Source organism: Lutjanus erythropterus, chromosome 19, assembly GCF_056507025.1.
Source record: "Lutjanus erythropterus isolate fLutEry1 chromosome 19, fLutEry1.hap2, whole genome shotgun sequence".
Taxonomy (NCBI): Eukaryota; Metazoa; Chordata; class Actinopteri; order Lutjaniformes; family Lutjanidae; genus Lutjanus; species Lutjanus erythropterus.
Genome location: NC_139335.1, coordinates 25,851,119 through 25,875,412, shown reverse-complemented (window position 1 = coordinate 25,875,412; position 24,294 = coordinate 25,851,119). Strand labels below are relative to the sequence as shown.

The following is a 24,294-nucleotide window of genomic DNA, read 5'->3' as shown; positions in this document are numbered from 1 at the left end:
CGAACAGGTGGACCTGCTAAGTCTAACCTTTGCTCAGCATATGAAGGACAGTGGAGACAATGACATGCCAGAGCCGCCTGCAGCCTTCATACAGCACAGAGACATGTAGCTGCTTGTCAGTGGCAAGAATTATTAAATATACTGTATGTTCATATAAAGACAGTTCTCTGGTCTGTAAAAAAGCACACTATTGTAAGAGCTTTCCCAGAGGGGAGGAAAAGTTTACAGTAAGATCTAGTCTTTGTCTAGCCCGTGTCTCCTGGACATAAATGACCTCAATTTAAGACCAATATGAGACTTTGACCATTTTCTCCTACTTCTTAAATTCGGCTCCTGTGAAATAACTTTTGTCTCATCTCAGCCTGAGACTAATTTAAGCCCAGCTGAAGATCTTAAATTATTCTTTTTTTGTCTCACTGTGCTGATCTTAAGATGACAGTGAGATCTGAAAGAGGACTCATTGACTTAAATGTGTCAGTGGTCAAATTTAAGTCTTGTTGCTCCATACTGTCAGCAAGGAAAAACCTCTGAGACACCCAATAGCTCAACAAAAGATTTGTTTTGCTCCTTTTTTAGGGGAATTTAGGAGAAACAGATGAGACTTCAGTGTGAAGTAACATTTTCCTCTGGGTTGTGCCCTCCCTACCCTCAACAAACTGTAGCACTACACTAATCTAATCACTAATAATCATGTTCTGATCATTGTCTTCTTTTCTAAGTGTTATTGTGTCATCTATTTTCATTGAAATCAGTCTTGATGTTGGATGGTGGCGCACAAAGATGCAAAATTAAAAAAATCAAAGTAAAGTAACAAGCCTCTTTACAAAATGTAAGGAGGAGAAAGCCAGTCCGTGACTGTGTGAGGTGCTGAGGGGCAGTGACATAATGCTGGTATGTGACACGCTGGGAGTGAGATCAGGTGGATCTATTACTATTTGATATTTATCTCCATCAGGTCTCACCAGCAAACTCAAATGCAGAAATACAGTATATAAACACATATGTAAGTAATAAGTCCTCTACAGTAAAATCAATGCACTACTGAATACGTTTCAGACTTAAACCCAGACTGTTCACTGCTGCAGTAGTAGGGGACAGCTCACCGCAAAATCAAAAATACATTCCTTCTGGGTTGTGCATGTCTTGTAGTGCTCAAAAATTTAATTTGAAAAACTCAACAGCAGTGTCTCTTTTGGGAAATCATGACCGGGTTACTCAAACTCTATTCTGTAGACCATGCTGTGAGCAATTTTATGTAGGAACTACTTAGATTTCAGATGTCACTGCAGAAAAAAAAGAAAGAAAGAATGTAGTGAATTGGTCCCACCAGTGATGTATAGAATTTAAATATTAGTGGAATCAGTTTCATCAATCAGTTTGTCTTAACTGTTTGTTGAGGCACCAGAAATATAGCAGATTGTTGAGACTCTTTGCCAGGACATCAAATACTGACGTTTTGGGTTGAGAAAGTGTCCCAAGCACATCACAATAATGAGAAAATATTGAAAATACAAGCAGAGGGCAAGTTCTCTGACACCAATATAAACTTCTAGTGAATCATAAGTGATTATTTAGAGGGAGTATGTTTACTAAGTCTTTACCTTTTTTTAGTTCAAGAAAATGTTGCACATTATGCTTTTAAATTAAGAAATGTAAAATGATTATAATGTGAAGTTCATACATATAATCACATACATTTAAAATATTGACATGGCTACGGGCATAAACACTCCTTTGCAGGAACAGGAAAGATGAGGTCTTCACGATGACCTCATTGCTGCGTCTGAAGACCACAAACAGCACTGGCCCCATAAGGCCAAGTCAAAGACAGGATATTCCCAGAATGCATTTCACAGGGGTCAGTATGCTAATTTTAGCACAGCAGCCAATGGCAATTCAGGAGTTGTGCTCCAGATACAGGAGGGGGCTGGATCGGGTTACGTGGCGGAGACACGGACAGCGTACGTGCAGTAATAAAGAGGGGACAGAGGACTCCGATGGGCCTGTAAAACTGATCTATCACCACGTTCTTCCATAACCAAGCTCCTTCCGTGAGTTACCACACTCTTGGCACCATAAGCGTTGATCATGTGACTTTATCACCCACTGCGGTTGGTGGTGGATGCCTACTTGTAACAGGAATCCCAGAGGACTACCATACATCGTAGCTTTGGGAACAGTAGTAAATCCACTGATGGACAGTTACGATCTAAAGACAGAGTGGCTCTATTCTTGGACAAAGTGTACAGTGTCTGAAATGACACTCTCTTCTTCCCTGGCACAAACATTTTTGTAGCCGTTGCAAACACACGGGTAGAGATGTGTGTTAGATCACTTGTTTTCTGGTCAAATGCATCTACAATAAAAACCATGCAAGTTCAGACTGGCTGTGCTTTTCTCTGTCTCACTGTTTAAATATACAGCAACAGCCTATTTCTAGCAAGTCTGATGCTGTATAACTCCTGATATTCACGTAACACAGTATCAGTTCCTGTGTGCCTCAGAATATCCTGTCCCCTTCTGTCAATGCCAGACTCCTGGTTAAGTAATTTGATTAATAAACCATGAGTCGACGATCCTATCCTCAGAGCAGGGGTGAATTTTCATTTTGGCACCTCAGAGCTGAAGCCGTATCCATTCATAGATGTCTCCGAGGACCTCACAGAGGTCATATCAATCTGCATATGAGAGCCTCGGGGGGCCCGGGGGAATGGTGCAAACCCTGGAAATATTGTACCACACCCTGGTGTCACATATTTTGCACACATTCATGAAGACTTAGCACAATAGCAGCGAGCAGACACTTCTGTGAATCTGACACACATACACACAAGCACACAGACGAACCAGGCAGGCAGATAATGAAGATGAACACTTTGTGTGGTACGTTGTAGGGCGGCCTACATGCTCGTCTGTGCTCAGAGCGTGTATGAAGTGTGTGAGTTGGTGGCAGGCTGTTAGCTCTGGTGTCAGGTGTTACAGGATTTGGTCTGCTCTTCAGTGTTCATAGGAGCTTCCTGTCAAAACACAGACCCTCATAATCCAGACTGTCGACAGCAGTTGCCATGAACTGGGTGAACCCGATGTATGTCCTCCAACTCAGGTCCAGTGCAGCACCTTTGTAATGTGCTCTGCTTACACCTGCTGACAAGTGAAAACTTTATATCTGCAAAATGCCAAGCTATGAAAATGATGAAAGTGCACTTTTGACATCCACAGGTCTTTGAAAGAGGTCAAACCATATAAAACCATAAAATCACAATACAAGGAAGTCAATAAAAATACAAAGCAATTAAACATATTTGTATATATTATATTATATATATATTATTACTTTTGAGTATTTTGAAATTTGTATTTTGCTGGGAGGAAAAAAAAGGATTCAAAGGATTATTATTATTATACAACACAGGGTTGTACAACAGAATTAGAGTTGTAGCTCCTTCATCATATGCACAAACTACAATATAAACAGATATTTAATTCAATTCAGAATAGGACAAAAAAATAGGGTAAAAATATAAAAACAAAATAAATACATATATACATGTGTATACCCAGGAAGTAATACTGTAGTGTGGAGCTTTGCCGAGTGCCGAGAGGACCGGGTGGAGCTGAGACACAGAGCTGACAAACAGCTGCTCAGAGTCAAGGAGCTCTGCAGGAGAGGGTTGATGGCAGAGTGGAGCTTCTGGAGGAAAAAACACTGGAGTCACTCTGATGCTGGCTACTTTACTGGCAGGAGGGGAGCTCAGAGTGTATGTTTCAAACTTTTGGAGTTAAAAAGAGGATTTATTTTCACTCTTATGTTTCAATGCGCTGCAACAATGAAGAACTATGGCCAGATGAGAGCTCAGCATTTGTTTTGTTTTTTTTTAAACTTTTGGGATTAAAAAGGGAATTTATCTTCATGTTTGCTTTCTACCTACTACAGCTTTAAATCTAAAACAAAATCATGTGGTCTGTTTGCTTCTTGCTTTGAAACAAATAACAAATTCAAATAATGGGCCAGTTTTGTCTTTTTGCATTTTTTCCTTTTGATGAAAACAAGGCACATGACCTGCTAGTAAATATATCAAAATACAAGCCAAGAGGGCAGAATGGTGATTCTTGCTAGTACAGTACTTTGTAAAGGCCATGCATGTAAAAACACACACACAAACACATACTTAAGATGAAAAATGAACCAAGTGCTTTAATGCATTTTGAAAGGGCCCAAAACTTTGGCCTCGACCAGGTGATCTTGTAATTTTTTTTTACTTATTTTGAATGCTGCAATTATTCTATGGTCTTGTAAGGTTTCTGTGCCTCTTATGGCTCTTTGAAAGTTATTTTTTGACTAATGCAGCAGCTGATGGAGAATATGTTGTTGTGAGAGGTAATTTGGTTGTGACATCTAGGGGTCTAGATAGCAGAAATGTTTTGTATGAGAACGGATCTTGAATACCCTCTAGTGGACAAAACAGTGAATAATGCTTTTATGGTTTGTTTGAAATCCTCTGTTTGGGTGCAAATTCTGTAGAAAGGCAGCAGCTGTTATTTGACCAGACCTGCGAATGTATGCTTGGGGTGACAGCTGGTTTTATGGAGCAGCACACGTGTCTGTCTTCTTTAAGAACACTTTGATATCCAGTTGAGTGATGGACACCACCTCCTTTCTCAAATTGCATTTGATGCAAAACATTTTTATGTTAGAAGTAGCTTGATTTGTGCATATTCCACTGAAGCTTTTATCTCATAGGCTAATCCTGATTGGTTGTTGATCATCGACGCCTGCATCAGGCAGACCCATCTGCCCTGAAATAGCTTGCACTATGATGCAGCATAATTCAAAATAAGCACCTCTTCTCCCTTCGCCCCAGCAAGAAGGGCTGAGACATTTCACTCATGCTACTCAGAGAACAAAACAAAAGTACACAAGTATACCTAAAGTTGTCCTCCATGGCATTTGTTTCAATGTCCCAATATGGGACATGAAGACTCCCATACTGCCAGACAAGCTTATCTCAAACAGCCACCCGAAATCGAGGGCCCCGAGCACAGTGCAGCATGAGCCACACTTGTCTTAGAGACATCCAGTCTATAACTATATAGAAACAGCTATAGAAACTCCTTTAAACAGGTCCCAGGAGGTAGCCAGGCCACGAGTGGAATGAGTACGCCGGCCCGCCAGTGTCTGCTTTGTAATGGGTTTGCCAACATGGACTAAGCCCAGGAAATAGAGTTTGAAGAGTTAGAAACCCCTTAGTCCTGCCCTTAGAGATACACAGTACACAAACTGGACAGAGCAGGTACGACCACTGCAGCCATACGGTCGTCAAGGAGAAACCTCTGAGACACCTATGACCCCTTTCTCCTACAGGGGTGGTTTAGGAAAAACAGATGAGACTTCAGTCAGCTCAAAATAAGTACCTCATTTATTTCTCATAAGACAAAGAAAAAAAAATTGCGAGAAACAAAATTTTCCTTTGGGCAGGTCTGTATGAAGTTGTGTGTATCACCATAAAACTTCAGAGAGTCAGTCTTCCAGAGGAGATGATTAGCCAGTTCAAAGATCCAGCAGTCTTTAAACACCCCCTCAAATGCACTGACACAGATAAAAAAGGAGCTGATGCAGATGGTGTCGTCAGAGATGTGTATGCTGCACTTTGGACAGAGTGTATGGATCACACAGCTGAAGGGGATTCCATCACTGTCTAATAAATGGCAGGAAGAAGAATGGAAATCCACCGGCCGAATTCTGCTGAAGGGATTTCAAGATCATGGATACTATCTCTGTTGCCTTGCCCCTGTTTTCTGTGTCACTTATTTTTAGTGAGAATGAAGTCTGACATGATATGTTGTTTGAGAGCCTTCTGCTGTATGAAGACGAACTGCTTCATCTTTTGGACTACTTGGATGTAACAACACCTCTGACAGGAGACAATTAGAGAGGCATCCTTCTAAAAGAGGCACACAAGTGCTTGATCCAAAAACAGCAGTGCAACTTATGTCTAGATATCAGTGGGCAAGCTCCGGCTAGAAGTCATGTCATGTCTTGCGCGAATGCTGAAGTAGTTAAAGTTGTAAAGAATTCATGTGTCTTCTAACAAAGATGGGCAGGGATGTGTTGTGTCAGTTGGTGGATTGTGCTCCTTTGAACATATCTATGTTGAGTTTGAATATATTTTTCGTAATGGAGATGAATTTTAGACTGTGATGACTTTGTCACGTCTTTGTGGCTTCAGCCAGCTACATCTAGCTGTTGGGAGAGGATGCAATTCAATTTGGCAAACATTCACAGTGAAACTGTGGCACCGATTTGAGTCCCACCACTGTATATTTTGTATATTCTTTGTATTTTTTTATTTCAATGTTGTATAATTTTTTTTATGTCTTGTAGCAGATTCTATTTATTGTTTATTGAAGTAGAGAAGCCCCACTGCTCCCCATTTATTATCCTTTTCTGTAATTTAAAGTTACCAGGGTCAAACTGAAATATTCAATTTGAATTTGAGAGGAAAAAGGATTTCACAGATTGAGCCACTCTCCTTCTTAAATTGCATACATTGATGGATTTTAATGTTCAATGCATGATCAAAAATATCCTCTCTGAAATAGGAACCCCTACACAACATTTTGCATTGGGCCCCCAAAAAGCTAGAAACGGCCCTGACTATATTTGTGGATGCGCAGGTCCTCTACTGTCCGACAGGGGCTGCTGCAGCACCCTCATTGCCCCCACTTCCCATGGCTGTGATCTCAGTGAAAGCCTTTCCCACAGTAAGAGAGATCACAGCCAGATGGCACCAAGTTTCCATGCAGCGCTGCCTGAAGTCTGTCCTCTGGTGGTGGTTTAAACAGAGAGCTCTGACTGCCACACAGCAGAGGGGGCTGACAAATGTACTCCCACCCTCGTCACTAAAGAGGCAACATCACTGCCCCGCTCACTTCAAAGACTTCTCTTCCTATTCAGTTTCTGTCAGCGCTGCCATCAGTGGAAGGATATAGACTTGAATGTCTTTTCCTTTGGGGACACAGCACACATCCTCTCTCTGTGTCTTGGCAAGAAAACAACCAATGAAGTAAAGAGAAACACTTCACTCAAACACAAGAAACGTTTTATTTGCTCTTCACAGGCAAAGCAAGTAAATTTACAGTGTGGAATGTTTGTTACAAAACGTTACAAAAATACAAAAAGTACATAGTTGCTTGAGGCTGTTTAATGTCTTTCAGCACAAGAGACTCCAGCTGCATTAACGGGCTGGATAAATAAGGGAATAAATATTCTTGTTGGTCAGCTAACAGTCTGGCATTTCATGTTCTCATTCCCCAGGGTCAGCAGTGCAGTTGTCCACATTGCTGTCAATCTCGTCTATGTGGTCGTCCTGGGCACTGTGGTCACCATGGATACCGTGGTCAGTGTGGTGATCCACATCATGATTCAGCTGTGCATACTCCACTGACCCCTGCTGAGAAGGGACAAAATGAAAAAAAAACTAAAAAACAAATATGAAGCTTGTGTGAAGAAAGGACTGAACCCATCAACACCACAACTGCTTAGAATTACCTCTCAGTGATTCATACCATGACGTCAACTCATTCGTCATGAATAGAGATGAACAAAGTAGTGAGAATATGCAGAGAAAGAAGAAGAGTTACAGTTTCAGAGGTGTCACAAATCTGTCATGCATTGATATTTTTTGGTGAGACTAAGCAAAATATGATAACTCATATAAGTGTTGGGTGAAACTTTATTTTATGAGTCTGGTTTTTCCTAAAACTTTTAAAATTTAGTGGAAGCCCATCAAGTTCTGTTAGGACTGTCCATACAATAGTTGATACTTTTAAATAGCAGTTACAGTTCATTTACACATGTATATATATCTATCTATTGTATCTATTAATTTTTATTAGTTTTATATTTTACTTTTTATTATTCAGTTCATACCATGACTTCCCCCAAAATCTAATTGCATCGGAGTAATTGCATGTCAACATGATTATTATAATTATTATGATCATAGATATGTACCATATCATTATTTTTTTTGTGCTGTTTGTTTAAAAATTCAACTCTCCCCAAAAACAAACAAACAAACAAAATAAATACAAAACAAAAATTTGTGGGAAAAAAAAGGATGTAACTAGTTAAAATTCTGACTGCTAAGAGGAACATATCAAGTCTAAAACATACCATTTCCTGATGGCACTATAACTATGACTGGATATTGTCATGTCTGTGTCTATGTCAGGCCGGGCCTTATCAAATGTATAATACACTGAAGTTAAAATAACTTCCTGCGTCATGGTGAACCACCAAAAGTTGATGACACAGTTACGCCGGACAATCAAAACATAATCTTTTTAGGACTTTTCATCACCATGGTGTCCAGATGAAGTTGATCAGATTAATTCTCATGAAGGAGTTTGTTAAGATAAAACACTTGGAAATGGCAAAAATGACGAGAGCAACAAGAGCTCAAGAGCTTATTTTTTATGTCTGAGAATGATACATGATACATATACTGATTTTTGTGCATGTGGGTGAAACGTGACATGGGAGCTGCTCTTTAAGCGGTGTGGTCGAGCCATTTTGCAGCAACCATCACCAAAACCCATATCAGATGTAAATTTTCACCAAAACTGACACTTGTTCCAGGTTACATGAATTTTCAAGCATATTTTTCCCCTCATAAGTGTGATTTATTATCTCGTTGTAGTGTGTGCATGCACCGTTGATGATGTGTGTGTTTCTACTTACACCATCAGCCTGCTCCGGAACATCTGCAAAAACAAAGCGAGAGGACGAGCTCAGGAAACAAAGAAGGTGTAGGATTAAAGGAGGGCTTGTATAGTCATCAGCACTCCCATGAACCAGTTCCCAGATCGCAGGAAACTGGGAGCTTATCACGCCACACATAGTGCAGAAAAACATGCCTGATATTGTGTTTTCCTCTACTTCTGCTGCATCATTGTTGGTATGAATACAGATGGCATTTAAACTGTTGGGAGTTATTAGGAGCCAGTGACTGAACAATGGGCAAGAGTTTCCCTTATGAGTATTAAACAATGGAGCACGTTGCTCACTTAATCTGAACGGATGTACACACTGTTTGGCTCTGATTGTTAGAACAGGAAGTTCTCCTTGACGAAAGCAGGAAGTGGACACCTGGAGACTGGGCCTTCTGTTTTAATGGGACATTCTTTCACTAACAATGCAGATGTTTACAGTCAGAGCTGAACCTGTTTCCTGGCGCTTTTTCTTTGCCCCTTTTCTGTTTTTTTGCTGGCCTACATATAACGTAAGTGGGATTTGAATGAAGAGCAGGATGTTAGTCATACCTTGCTTGGAATTCCGCACTTCGGTGTACACTGTGTCTGTGCCCTTTTTCACCGGAGCTGTCACAACAAATACACAATTATTTTAAACAGGTTTTTTTTTAACATCAAAATGGCAAAGGTAAATTTCCCCTGTCATTTTGAATGTGCACTAAAAATATTCAAATTTAGATGCAGACTCACCTCTGTTAGGATCTGCCTGTCTGGTCTGCACCTCAGTGTATTGAGGTTCTGCTTTTTCCGGAGAGGTCACACTTATCTGGTCCTCTGACTCTGCAGGAAAATGTGGTAACAAACATTCATAAAGTTAAACTTCATTTCACATTATTTTAAATAAAAAAAAGTATAGCAGTCAAAATAAGTAATATATAAAGCAACATTATATTAAGGTTTGGTATGTTTTACAATTTACTTATAAGGCTTTTCTATTGGCTCTTGTGGTCATGCCAAGTCAAATTGTGCATGCTGATTTGCATATCCATCACCACTTATAATGTGCTGAGTTGAGAGATGGACCTTCTCCAGAGGAGGGCCAAAGTGCGCCCAACCTGTCTCAAGTGTATTGCAGTAACTTCGATGGCAGCCAACCTGTGAAGACCACCCTTTCTTTCCCTCAAGCAAATGTGTATTGTGAGACTTGTGTGTGCAGGAGAGCAAAGAAAGATGTTTTTTAAAAATGTCTGTGTTTGTAGCTTCTAACTGAATCTCTGTGGTTTGAAGTTCTCTCCTGGAACTGTGTTTGTACTTTCAGGTATCTGCTTTATTTTACTGTTTAATGTTCGTTTTAAGCCAGATAGGAGTTGGGTTAAGTTGCTGCTGATGAAAACTTGTTTCATAATAAAAGCTTTTAAATAACAAAAAAGGGGGACTTGTGTGTAAAAAAGTTATAGGAAATCAAACATATTTATCTACATATATTATATTATTATATTAGCTAAAAGACAAACATTCAAGCGGTCAGTCATGTTGTAATGGAGATGAAAATCCCTGCCATGCTGGGCTGACAGGCCAAGTCAAATTGAGTCGAGTGAAGCCAGCACGTGTATGGAAAAGGAATGTTACGGATAGATGTGCATTTGTTATGATCACAAACCAGTAAGTGAACAATTTTGCTGACACAACCAAAAATAAAGTAAGTGCAACAACACAAGACATAGTAAGCCAGCTATTATTACTCACTAGTCCTACAGCAAGGAGGCCAGGGTCTGTCTTGCAGCCTTTTATTTAACAAAGCTCTCTGCAATGACTAAAAACCAGTCTGAGATTTAGAAGAGAGACTAAAAACATATAGAATCTATTTGGCCAAAGTCTGATAGATATTATTTTACTGTGCCTTACAGCTCAGTTGTTGTCAGGAAGCTATTAAAACAAATAAATGAGCCACACTGTTGCACTGGATGCTCAAATAGTCCCAAATGCACTTTTTACTCCTGTTTGAATAACTTTTGCAAAAAAACTAAGTGACTAGCTGTTGGAGGAAATTACTGAGCATTTAAGACACAAAAGAACCAGGTTATTGTCATTTGTTTTTTTAAGATTTACGTTGTCAGTAGGACCCAATGGGCTCAGAGCTGAGGGTGACTGTATAGGGAAGTCAGAAAGTATCAAGAGACAGGCTAACACAATGCCTCTGGTCTTTCCATGGGACTTGTTGACAACTGAGTGTTCCTTAGTCGCACTCCACTCTTCACTCTGTGCTCCAATAACAGTTGCACAAACTTGGTACTTTGGTCAACTTTCTCCTTTCCTTTTTCCTGTACTTAGACTATGTGCTGGTCTCATAAACGTTGAAAAGGAAAAACAGATTTTGAGGTTGGTTTAAAGATGTTGCTGTGTGACCTGTACAAGTGACAAATCTTCAGTTTTCTAAATTTAATTCTAGGTAACAGCTAGTGTTTTACCAACAATAGCTAGCTGGGTATGTAGCCTTTTACAACATTAGCTAACTTAAAATATGACATATATGTTGCTTTTACAGGAAAAGGAAGAAAGTTATTTGCAGTACAAAGCTTCCTCAGCTGTTATTGGAGAACAGATCTAACAGGGGAAGGACTCAGGAAGCCTCAACATGGAAAATGCAAAATAACACCTGCCTTATTGTTTAATAAAAGTACAAATGAAGTTAAAAAAAAATGTCCATGCACTCACCAGAGCCTGAAACATGTTCACTCCAAACACTCTTTCCCATCATGCCTGGAGTGACTACACAGAGAAGACAAAAACAGCACCGGTGTCAGTTGCTGAATCAGTACGATCTATGTCTGGTTCAATGTTTTAAGACTGACAGAGAAACCGACAAAGAGAAAACGTTTGAATTATTTTATGGATGCATGTTTTGCTCTTGAATTTACAGTTCAGTGTTTGTATCTTTACCATTGGCAGCGTCATTGACCTCTGCCTGGGTGAGGCTCAGACGCTCTGCCTTGGTACTGGCTGACTTCCTAAGACAAAGTGGACACAAAACACAATCAGCTTTTTAAAACAGGAAACTGTGTGGGTGTCACCATATTACCTAATCCGCGTAACTCACATAACCTTCAAAACACTGACTTTTTATAAGAACATGAGAAATGTTACTTACACTGACAGCTCGCCAGTTCTTCTCCTCTTAAATCGGAGGAGATGTTTTCTAAAGGCGATAACAAGGATCAGTGCCAGTATGAGCAGGATGCAGAAGGCTGCGATGAGACCTTTCTTCCAGCCAGCCAGTTTCACTGTAGAACAGAATTAAATATACAGATAGGTATGAATTATGTTATGATTTAATTACAAAACACAGCATTCAAACTCTTCTCACATAACCTTTCACTTTGTTGTACACATACATAGTTATTTCATATGCCAGAGTTAAGGCCAGTTCAGTCTTTTTGTAAGTCTATTCTGCTCCTGCAGTCACTGAAAACATGAGTGTGTGCACTGAATGTCAAAAATGTGAATTACCTTTCCATTTCAAAATCATTATTGCTTAATTAATTAATGTTAAAATAAATGCTGAATCAAAAAACATCAGCAATCTGCATACCCTTATGGTCTTCTGTTTTTACCGCATGATAAAAAACACCTCTTTTTCCAACAACAAAATGTTTTTATGAAATTTATTTATTTATTCCTTAAAGGGGACCAATTATGCTTATCTTTATTTTCTGTCAAGTATCTGTGGCCAAAGTTTCAAATAATGAAGTAAATATATATATAAAAGTAATCACTTGCAACAGGTTGACATTGGCACGTGTTGTATTCTTTATATCTGCCGTTGCCAAATTTAAGAATGCCACAGCACGCTTTGAAATCTGAAAATCCTCTGTGGTCCACCCACAGCTCTGATCAATGCACTAATCATTCAGTAACCAATGATCAGATATAACATCATGTGACTGGCCAGCGAAAACAGTGTAACACCTGTTAAACTAGGTTAGCTAAATGAAGAATAACATGTAACTTAACTTAGTTCTGATTGATTTAATCATAAATATTCTAATTTTAAACATAAAATTGAAAAGTGCCTTTTCAGTTGTGAAGGAATTTAATATTTCCTGGTTTGTGGTGTCCTTAAAGAGGCAGGAGCTGAAATGGCTTGTTTCAGACAGAGGTTGAATTGAGAGTTTTGACCTGCATAAAGGGCTAGTATAAGGTAAAAAAAAGGGTGTTTTTGAACTGTGAATCATCTAAAGCTACTCCAAAACACAAAAGTAAAATATAGTGCTGGAAATGAGCATTATAGGTTACCGTTGAAAAATAACTTGGCCCAGAATGAGAAATGTGTCGATATCAAATCAAAAGATAATTTTAGGCATATTTCCAAAGCATCATAACCTCACCAAATAAAAACATCAAATATTCTGATTGGTTCTCACAAAGATAGACATGTGAGAACACATGTCCATGACCACCATCACTACTAATGGCTGAAGATATAACACACCTCCAATCGTGATGACGTGGCTTTGTTTGGTGTTGTTGGCCTGGTTGGTGCTCACACAGTAGTATTCTCCTCGGTCCTCTCCTCTGACATTGTGGATCTTGTGGGATGCTTCCCGTTTCTGGGAGGTCTTAGTAGTGAGAGGGCCCTCTGTCTCAGCGTGGTACCAGGTGAAGGTAATGGGAAGAGTGCCTCTCTGGACAGAGCACACAAGAGTCATGTCCTGCCCCTCTGAGATGTCTGTGCCGTGGAGCACGCTCAAGACTGGTGTTGACACAGGCTCTGCAAAGAAAGTGCATGTTAGATTCACTTAAATTTTCTTTGAATGTGCTGTCACCCTTCCCGGACCCAACACACCTATTACGTTGGTAGATTGTAGCAGCAGCCCTGGATCCGTCGTGCTTGTCTCGTGACGGCTGTTTCTTGCATGGCATATAAAGCTGTTTAAGTCTAAGTCCTTGTAGATAGCTGGGGAGTTAAAGATGGCCCGCTCTCCTGGCTGGCTCACCTCCCTGACTTCACGCAGCTTGTTGGGGCCAGATAGGATGTAGGTGATAGGCAGAGTGCCATTGTCACTGTGACAGAGCAGCTTGAAGTGCTTTCCCAACACGAGCGTACCCCCGACCACACTCAGCACGGGTTTTGAAGCATGAACTGAGGATAAGATAATTAACGGTTGGTCAGTGCACCAGAAGAGGACACAACAAGAATAATGGCTGTCCACAATGTGAGCATCCATGCTGATGAACAATAATCTTCAGTAAAGAATGATGCCAAGCATGAGTCAGCAGCTTAGGAAAATGCGTATGACGTGTTGCTGCTGTCCATTACACAGGGAAACAAAAGGAAAACCAGAAGGACATGGGCTCATGAAATTCTTAAAAGACAAGAGGAGGTAGGAGGATCCAACACTCAGTGTCTACAAGAGTTGTTGTCCTTTGAAAACATATGTCATTCATGCTTTTATATCTGTCAACATCAGTTTGATGCCACCCTGACAATCATCAAAGAGGACACCAGGGCCAAAAAGGACCAAACAAACTTCAGACACTGCATCAGCACCAAAGACTGTTTGGCAGTATGTCGCAAATAAAATAGTGTACTTTTTGTTTGCATATATGTATGCTGCAATAGCTGGTTGCAGCTATTGTGGATTTGCACTTGTTTGTGTGTAATTTGCAGCCTAACATTATGTTATAGAAGCATTTAATAAGTAAGTTGTATATTACATTTTATGCTGTCAGTGTGTCTATCATTCATCAAATAATTTCCCCAACAATACTGTTCTCCACTGTTGTCATTGTAGTTGTGGTGTGGACTCTGCTTGAATTAGAATGATTTTTAAAATGATATATTCATAATTATTGTTTTAGGTCTTGTTCTCGATGTAGAGGGCTACATCCTTGCTAGCAGCTCTGTGAGGCTGTACTTATAGGCACAGTGGTGTTTAAATGCTAAGGTCAGCAGGCTAACATGCTCACAATACAATAACACTAACTTGATAATATTATGCAAGTACACTGTTTACCATGTCACCATCTTAATTTAGTTAATTAGTGTGTTAGCATGCTTGGCACTGAACATAAAGTACAGCAGAGGCTAATGGGAAATTTTGCCTTGATTGTGGCACTAGATGAAAAGTTAAAGGACCCTTCTACTGATTACAGTTAATCCTAAGAGAGACATGAATGTCAGAACCACAACTCAGGCAATCCATCCTATAGCTGTCAAGATATTTAAATGAAAAAACAACAAATGGTGCCATTATCATTATCATCATCATTATCATTATCATCATCATTATCGTTATCATTATCATGGTGACATTAAAGGACAAGTCATGGAAGCATAAATGTCATTAGGATTATTTTTTTTTTTGGAAATCATGTCCAAGAATTGTCCAAATCCATGAGGTAAATATTTGAATCTGGACCAAAGTGGTGGACCGACTGCTGACAGACTGACATTACCGTCCTTAGAGCCATGCTGCTGGTACAGGAGGTCTCCCTGCCTAAAAACATCAAATGAAGTGTAATTGAATTGCATTTGATGACTCACCTTTTGCTTTAACAGCAACTGTTTGGCTTTCTTTTTCAAAACTGTGGTTAAGAGAAGAAGCCTGCACCTGCACTTTACAGGTGTAGTTGCCATTTTTTGAAGGGTGTGCTACAGTAGAGTACATCTTCGAACTGGCGACTTTGACGTTGTCTTTGTAGATGGAGAACTGCATGGTCTTATTGTTGATCTTCTCAGGAACATAAACTGATACAGAGCAGATCAGTTTGAAGACTTCTCCCTCAAATATGTCTGTGGGCTGCACAGTCAGACGTGGCTTTGAAAACACCTCTGTTGGGGTGTGACAGCAGAAATCAGACATTATGCAATGTACATACACTCCATACACAAAAATATAAAATGCGGCACTTTTGTTTTTGCTCCCATTTTTCATGAAGTTTATTTCTCTCAAATTTTGTTCACAAATTTCTCAAAATCTGTGCTAGTAAGCACTTTTCCTTTGCCGAAATAATTCATCCACCTGTCAGGTGTGACATATAGATATGCTTATTAGACAGCATGATTACAGGGGAGGCCTGGTAGCTCAGCTGGTAGAGCGTTTTCTCCATGTACTGAGGCTCTGCAGCCCTTGACTCCTGCCTACAGCCCTTTACTGCATGTTATTCTGCCACTCTCTCTCCTCCTCTGCCCCCCATGAAATATTAAAAAACAGAATTAATCTGAATTAATCTCATGGAAAAAAAAGGTGTCTGGTGTGAAAAGGCCTTAAAATGTGCAATTTTGTTTTTGAAGAAAGACATTTATTAGACACTGAACTATAGCTATTTCACACTGGATAACAAATATTGACTTATTTTACCCTGACTCTGATTGGGTTAGCCTAATATTCTGACCCTAATACTAACTAACCACTGCTCATGCCAAAACCTAACCAACAAAGGCAATTTGAACTAGCCAATCAGAATCAGAGTTGGGCAGGTCATAACTTTTCCTTCCTGGGGAATAAAATTAGTATTTGTAGCTGTATGTGAATAGTTCAGTGCCTAATAAATCAAAAATCAAATCGCACATTTTAGAATGACTTTTTATTGTGACCAGTCCGAGGCACATCTGTGCAATAATCCTGCTGCTTAGTAGAAAAAGGGTCATTCGGAGAGGTGATAGAGGAGACTTTTTGAAATATATGAATTCTGCCACCAACTATCTATCTTTCACTATGGAGCAGCATGAAACCTTTGTCCACTTCTTAGACCTAACACTCCACAGGGGAAACAACCACACTTTTGACACTACAATCTATCTTAAACCCTTACACAGAAACACGCTTCTTAAAGCTGAGAGTAACCATCCAAAACACCTCATGTGCAATATTCCTTTTGGCCAGTTTTTGAGACTGCAGAGTAAAATATATTATACTAAACATTCTGTTCTCAAAACTGACCCATCTCTAAATAACATCAGCTCTGTGCCTCCCATGATCACTTTCAAATGCTACAGCAATCTAAGAGACAGACTGGTTCATTCTGATACTAGAAAACCACTTTCTCAACCACTTTTATACCGCTGTGGACACTGTGCGCAATCTTCTAACTCATCTGACACTTCACACTCATCCTCATTCCATACTGGTGAAAAAATATTACATCAAATCTTTCATTAACTGCAGTAGCACATGTGTTGTCTACTTGCAGAAATGTTCTTGTGGTCTGGTTTATATTTGCAAAATGAAAAGACCTTTTAAACATTTGCATATCTGAACATAAAACTGCGGACACAAAATATGGATCACGCTATTTCTCGACATTATGCACTGGTTAACACAGCTCTGCAGCATCATTAAAGTTCTGGGGAATCAAAAAAAAAAAGTGACCCTCTCCAAGAGGTGGTAACATCATGAAGTCACTGCTTCCCAGAGTGGCATATTGGATTCACACACTGAACACAGTGGAGCCCTTTGGCCTCAATAAAGAACTGAATCTGTCATGTTTCCTCTAATTTGTCTAACTTTACGGATGCCTGTTTTATTTTTTATACTTTTGGTATTTTCAGAAAGTTACTTTGAGAGAGCTCTGTGAGCCTGTTATCATGTCCTTGACATGGTGTTAGCCCATGGGCATGAAGCAATAAGTGATTTTTATCATACTTGTATCTTTGTACTTTTCTAGTTAACATAACATGGTGTTGAGGGTGTGGCACTTAGACTTAGACTTAGCTGGGGCTACGCCCATCTTTGGATTCGACTTAAAACTCTGTTTAAACAATTACCGACTGCTAATTTGCACACAGTAGTATGAAAACATTAGTCTGTTCGCACTATTTAAGCTGTAAATTGATCAGTTGTGCTTCAGAACCTTTTGGATCCTTTGAATGCTGCTGTTTAATCAGCACCTCTGTATGCCACAGCTGTCAGGTGGATGGATTATCATTATCATCATATATTATCAAGTGCTTGCTAACATGGACTTTTGAATCAATTTTGAGAGAAATAAATCTAGAAGTCTTAAATCTTTTACTTCAACGAAAAATTGATGCAAAAACAAAAGTATTGTGTTTATATTTCTGTCGAGCATATATGTGGCATATTTTTTCACACAAACCACAAAATATAGTGTCAAAAATAAAATGATCCTCCTGGTTCTTTTTTAATTGCCTAACATACTTCTCACTCCCCACATTTTCCTGTGAAAATGTAAACACAGACTTGTTTCATCTGATTTGAAGGAGAATCAGTCTCAGGGGGCAGACATTAAGAACAATTATAAAGAAGTAGCCGATCTTGATGGTCTTGTTTGCGTAAGTAGGTCATATAGAGGCACCAGTAATAAACTGAGAAATTTCAAAATGAGTTAAAAATCCCTTGTAGTATCTTTCGTGTCATGTTAGACATATTAAATAATAATAATAAAGAGGATATCTTGTTCTTGCCTTTGACTGTGATTACACGATAGGTTTCTTTCTGCACGCTCCCCCACTCTGCCTTGCACACAAGCTCCCCAGAGAAGCCCTCTTGTGCTCTGAATCGATGACTGAGGCTGATTGGGGCTTGCATGAGGATCATCTTGTCCTTCTTCAGGTACACTTCAGTGCCCGTAGGTGGGGTCACCACTTTACAGACCACCTCCATAATGTCCCCCTCGTCGACATTCAAGGAGGGCAGCACATTCATGACTGGGGTAATGTGAAGTCCTGCAAGACACAACTCACAATAATAAATCACACGCCCCTTCTTTAACCAAGCTGATGATGTATTACTGACATAGCAGCTCTTGATTTAATCACCTTTGACTATGACTTGAATCTCGTTGCTGCGGTTGGAGCGCCTGGGCCCGGAAACCAAATTGATCTCATAGTCACAGTAGAGGAAGCTGTCTCCAACGTGCCTCAGGACCAGTGTGGTCTCTGATGAGTTCCCACTGTTTGCTGACTGCTTTATCCTCTCAGGCTCTCCGTTCCTAAATCTCTGGTAAAACCGGAAGGTGAGGGATCCTTTCTCCTCCAGAGCAGTACAGGTGGCTGTAAACTCCTCACTCTCATAAGTTGAATTCTTATTCAATGACAGAATGGGAGTTTGCAGGCCTAAGGAAAGAAAAAACCCCATGGACATCATTAATCTACATACCGATCGTTCAGATCTAACAGTACACATATAATCAAATGACAATCACAACTGTTTATTTAATATGGGAAGTGATCGATGACTGAAAGAGGGGCGTCCAGATTTGAAAAATCACATATGAGTTATATTGCATGTTTCAAGCGCATCGCAACAGGCTAATAAGACAGATCAAACTGTCAAACCAGGCGCTGCTGATCTGTAACTGCGTTGTCCATTTTGCACCTCAAACACATTTTAGCATAGCTGTAATCTTAGAAAGTTTGTCACCAGGCTGAAACATTCATTGAAGGTCTATCCATCCAACAAAACCTATTTCTACAGCAACTACAATAACTTTGCTTATTGTTTGGCCAGCAGGTCTCTATCTAATGCCTCATGTTGGAGGTTCCTTGAACTGAGCTCCGGGGACGTATTTTAAAAAACTAACTTTTGCAAAACAAGCCAAAATGTTTGCTGTGACTGATATTTAACTCAAGAAAGTTTAAGGTGCCTGAAATAATTGTTTATAAATGTAGAAGGCTGGAAATTAGTCTAAAATCTAAAAACATAGTTGGCTGCGATGTCAATCACTCAAACACAATTGGTTTTGTCCAACTAATTTATGTTGACTTTTGCCACATATGCCCTTATATATGGAATAATTTTGTTTATATAATTACATTTTTCAGTTTATATTACATTATTCTACCCTTGTCAAACTTTTTGGGAAATGGTTTGTACCTGTGACGTCGAGTTTTTGGCTGATGCTGGCTCTGTTCTTGTCCCTGACAGTGACCCGACATTCATAGTTTCCAGAGTCAGCTGCTCTGGCTGGGCTGAGTTCATATATGATCGACTCTTCTGTGGTGGTAATGGAGTGGACGGAGACGTCATCCCGTGTAAGCTGGAAGGTATGAGTCAGGTTAGGCATGTTGACCTGGCTGACGACTACATGGCAGCGTAGGGTCACGGGTATCCCGCTCTTGACTGTGCTGCTGGGCAGGATCGCAAGGCCAACGGTGTCTATAGTGTAAGCTGCAGATCCAAATGACACAAAAACATGCACATGCATTAGAGAGAAATAATGCCAGCAGGGTTTGCATGTCTCCTTTAAGTAAAACCAATGTCAGGGAGTGATCCAATAAAACAACACAACAGTGAGAATCTATTATTCTCTGCACAATGAAGGTGAAGTCTGAAGGAAGGCCCTCCCTGACCACCAGTCTGCTGCAGACTAAGCAGGAGCTGCTGAAGGAAGGAAAAAGCTTCAACAAACAGCGTCTGACCCTCTCCTCCCTCCTGGGAGAGCTGTGTTGATTTATCCCAGCTTCTGCTCTCCCTCAGCAACAACAGCAGTGTAACCTGCCTCAACAGCTACCAAACAATCACTTAGTCCACATCTTGAAAGTATACTGCTGTTAGTTCGGACTCCTGTAGAGGCAGGTTTCTGGCAGAACCTTAGGTGCGCTGAGAAGAGAAAAAACTATTTGGCAAAAAGGGGTGGGACTTAAGAGGGGTCAATCAATGACAGGCAGGCTATTTATCTCAACTCTTATTTATCAGGAAAAAAAAATCAGAGATATACACAAAAGTACACACATTTTGTATTCAAGTAGAAGTATAGATACTTGTGTGAAAAAAAAGGTTAAAGAAGAAGCACTGATTTAACTTCTTGACTCAAGGAAAAGTGAAAAAGTACAGCCTCTGAAATGTACTCAAAGTATAAAAGTAAAGAATTGCCCTTTGAAGGACATGTCTACTGGCTCTTTCTGTCTTCCTCTCTGTTTGTTTTGTCTTGTTAGGTCTGTGGTGCGTGATATGCACTGATAGGTACACTAAAGAACTGTCTTTTCTATGTGTTACTGTCCCCTCCATTTAGATTGAAATCAGCCATGACGTTGTGAAGGTGGCACGCAATGATGCCAAAAAGAAAGAAAGAAAGAAAAAAATCCCAAATACATTAAACATTGCATTAAAGTAATGAACCTGTTGTAAGGAATAGAAAGTACAGATATGTGATCAAATATGGCATAAAAGTAAAACATTATAATGCTGTAAGTACAAATACATAAAAAATCTACTTAAGTAGTATTAAATCGTACTTTTCTAAATTATCCTGCGGTATTGACTGCTTATTTTCCCCCTTCATTTACTTTTCATACAATATCTATGTCTATGTCAGTGTCTGTTTGTCTATTTGTTTTCCAGGCCTGGTGATACACACAGAAACCTAAACAGACTAGGCCTGCAGGATGGCATATTGACGCCGTCAGTTTTGGTCAGCGAGAGCAGCAGGCGGTCTGCATTTTATATCAGGCTTCAATATTTTGTCCTCTCAGTGTACTTAAGACTTAAAACAAAGTGCTGTCAAGGACAGAAATGCACTGCATTTATTGCATAAAAAGAAACTGTGTAACCTGCGACTTTTGCAAAACATTAGCACATCACAAACACAGTGTGCATGATCATTAATCTCTGAAAGGATAATTGTGTTATTTTTGCCATTGACAAAAAATAAATAAATTAAATAAAAAATGTGGGCCTGGTGGGTGTTACCTTTGACCTGGTGGCCCACACTGTATTGTACAATTACAGGAGAAACACTGGTGTGACTGTTTTTAGCCTCTCCTGTGAATATTGCACGACCTTGTAATTTTGTCCAATTACTGCAACTTTTCTGCAAATTTGATAATCATTGTAGCTTCAACCAATCATAACAGTCCCTCAGTGAACCAGCTCAATTTTTTATTATTCATTACTATTTTGGATTTGGATTTTTTTTATTGTGTCATGGGTATTTAAAAGATCACATGGTTTGTCATTGACATTTATCAATGCTATGTGCACTTTTATATTTCATAATTTTGTGCTTGCTGTTTTGGTTGAAGTTGAGCACCAAAAAGACTTGGTTTCTTTGTGTAATACCCTCCCAAGTGCTCCTCTTCATTTGCAAATAAAACGTGCTTTGTTAGAATTTTTGTAATCCTGAGGCTTTTTGTTAAGGTTACTTTGAACACTCAGAACAGAGTGCTGTTTTATTCAATTTGTTTAAAAAAAAAAATTTTTTTTTAAACAATTTGTTTAAAAAAAAAAAAAAAAAGCGACCGTCAGGCATTATAGGCCACAATGATCCCAATAAAAGCCTGGTTCACATTCTCCTTGACTTTTTTTTGGTAACAAAATAAAAAAAAAAAAAAAAAAAATCCAGTATAATGCAGGAAGTCAGTCTCTCAAATGTTTTCTTAAGGAAGATAGCTTGGTTAGGTTTGGTCCCCTGAGGGAGTTCGCAAGTACACTGATCAGTCATACTTAATTCATCACTGACCATGATTATTGACTGAGCTTTTCATTTGTAAATGCTTTAAAATGTCAGATTTGGCTGCTGAACTGAACTGTTGAAAGGAAATTACTGGGGTTAAGGAATGACTGCGAGCCCTCTGGTGGGTAATGTCACAGAAGGCCCACTCATGAAATGCACCCACTCATGACACCACCGATTCCTCACTCCAAACTAAATCATTCCAAAGCTGGTCGCCCTGTTGAGCAGACAGACATGACAGTGGTATCAATCTTTTCATTTAACTATTGGCAAGAAGTGCATTTCACAAAATGTTGAATTTTTCTTTCCAGACATCACCTGCTTCAATAGCCACCTTGTTAAGAGCTTCATTTAAACCCTGACACAAGATAAAAAAAAAACAAGTAGAAATTAGCATATTAATTCAAATTCATGGAAGCCTTTCAAAAAATTTGGGAAGTTCATTCAAACTCATGCTGATCTGAAAGATTACATGGCCTCACCTGTGACTACACCTCCAAAAATAGCTTCAGTGAATCTCACTAAAGACTTGAAAATATCACAGAGGCCAGGAGTGCATGATACAATGCCCGCTTCTTGCAAAAAATAACTGTGTGAGGTAAAAATAGCTTTACTGTCTAACACAGAGAGGACTGGATAACCTGAAACTGTCTCATTGTTGGAGAAACTGCAACCCTCTAGAACAATTCTGAAACAAGACACAGATATACTGAATAGTGTAATGCAGTTCTACTTACACTGTCCGCTGGCACTTTGCCCTGTGCCTGGAGAAAAGCAGAGAAAAGGGAAGAGAAAACAGGTGAGAATCAGGAGATTAGGCTTAACTGAAGGAACATCCTTTATCCTTGAAGCAGCACAGCGGTGCGTCCTTACAGAAGTGGAGGAGGCAGGTGAGAAGCAGCAGCAGCAGGTTGGGGGGCCTCGAGTCCATCCTGAGTGATGCTGGTTCTCGGCGGTAAGATTAAAATTACAGAGGGACGAGGAGACGGAGGCCAGCGGGGCCGTCAGAAGGACATGGGAGGGATGTAGGAAGCGAGAGGTGGAGTGTGTGGAGGACAGACTCTTGGTAGGCTGTGGTGGTGTGGGGGAGTTCCTCGTCTTATCACACACACTCCTTATGCTGCTTGCCTCACCAGGAAATGGCTGTTACTTCCTCAGGAATCCACCATTTACTATTAGTGTATGAGGGAAGAGACATTTCAACAGCAATGTCAGAGAGACTTGAAGAAACCTCTTGACCTCAAAAACCTCCTCAGCCAAACCGGATCCCTCAGCAGAGAGGGACTAACCATTAGGCTACCGAGGCCCCCGTAAAACGCCTCATAAACTTATGGTTTAGAATGTTTTTGTTTTTTTTTTTCTAATTTTTGCTTTTTACTAATTAGTTATGTCTTTCTTAAAATCCATATGCTAGATTGTCATTGGATTGTTTAATTCATGGGATCTCCCCTCTAACTTGGACTGTGGAATGATTCAGAACACAGTAGTCAACTCATCTAAACAAACAGCTTGGCGAGGTGTACAGGCTATTGAAAAATTAAACAAAGCTACGCTAATGGTGCTGAAAAAAAGTAGGCAACAATTGCATATGAAAGCATAATATCCACCCCAGCCACAGTCTATTCACCCTGCTGCTGTCTGGCAAGAGATACAGGAGTATCTGCTGTCGCACTACCGGCATGGCTGTGATTAGGTTGCATTCTGGAGGCTGATTTTCAGGATTACAGGTTAGACAGGAAATATACATTTCCATCCCCTTGGCACTTAACTTTTTTCAAATCTGGACCCTGTAAAAAAATAATTGAATAAATGTACATGGTGTACATGTTACTGCAGCTGAACTCTCCTGTAGTCATCTGGATGGATCCATGAAACTGCCTCAAGACTGTTTTCAGATCACTCTTCTTGATGGATTGAATGTTCATGCTTATACATTTGAGACTCACACCACTGTAGCTCAAACAACTAGATCGAGACCTATTGAAAAGGATGTTTTTGGTCTGCTTCCAAGCGGACTGTAGTGTGGTTTGTTCGTAATGTGAAAGCAAATGAGATATGTGATTTAAGCCTGATTTCAATTAATACTAATAAATTACACATAGGCACGTAAGTGTGGGTATTTTC

General features: G+C 39.7%; 1 protein-coding gene across 1 annotated transcript; it reads right to left on the bottom strand.

Annotated features, from left to right (window-relative positions):
• Nucleotides 1–7,083: 7,083 nt before the first annotated feature.
• LOC146309941 (platelet endothelial cell adhesion molecule-like) lies at nucleotides 7,084–23,228 on the bottom strand. The gene is given in 16 exon segments (XM_084744272.1): nucleotides 7,084–7,321; nucleotides 7,323–7,448; nucleotides 8,744–8,766; nucleotides 9,325–9,381; nucleotides 9,505–9,594; nucleotides 11,470–11,523; nucleotides 11,695–11,762; nucleotides 11,903–12,035; nucleotides 13,244–13,522; nucleotides 13,598–13,894; nucleotides 15,299–15,586; nucleotides 18,182–18,442; nucleotides 18,536–18,832; nucleotides 19,593–19,886; nucleotides 22,908–22,934; nucleotides 23,044–23,228. Coding segments are annotated over 16 exon segments (2,397 nt in total). The 5' UTR covers nucleotides 23,102–23,228; the 3' UTR covers nucleotides 7,084–7,276.
• Between the last annotated feature and the right edge of the window lie 1,066 nt (nucleotides 23,229–24,294).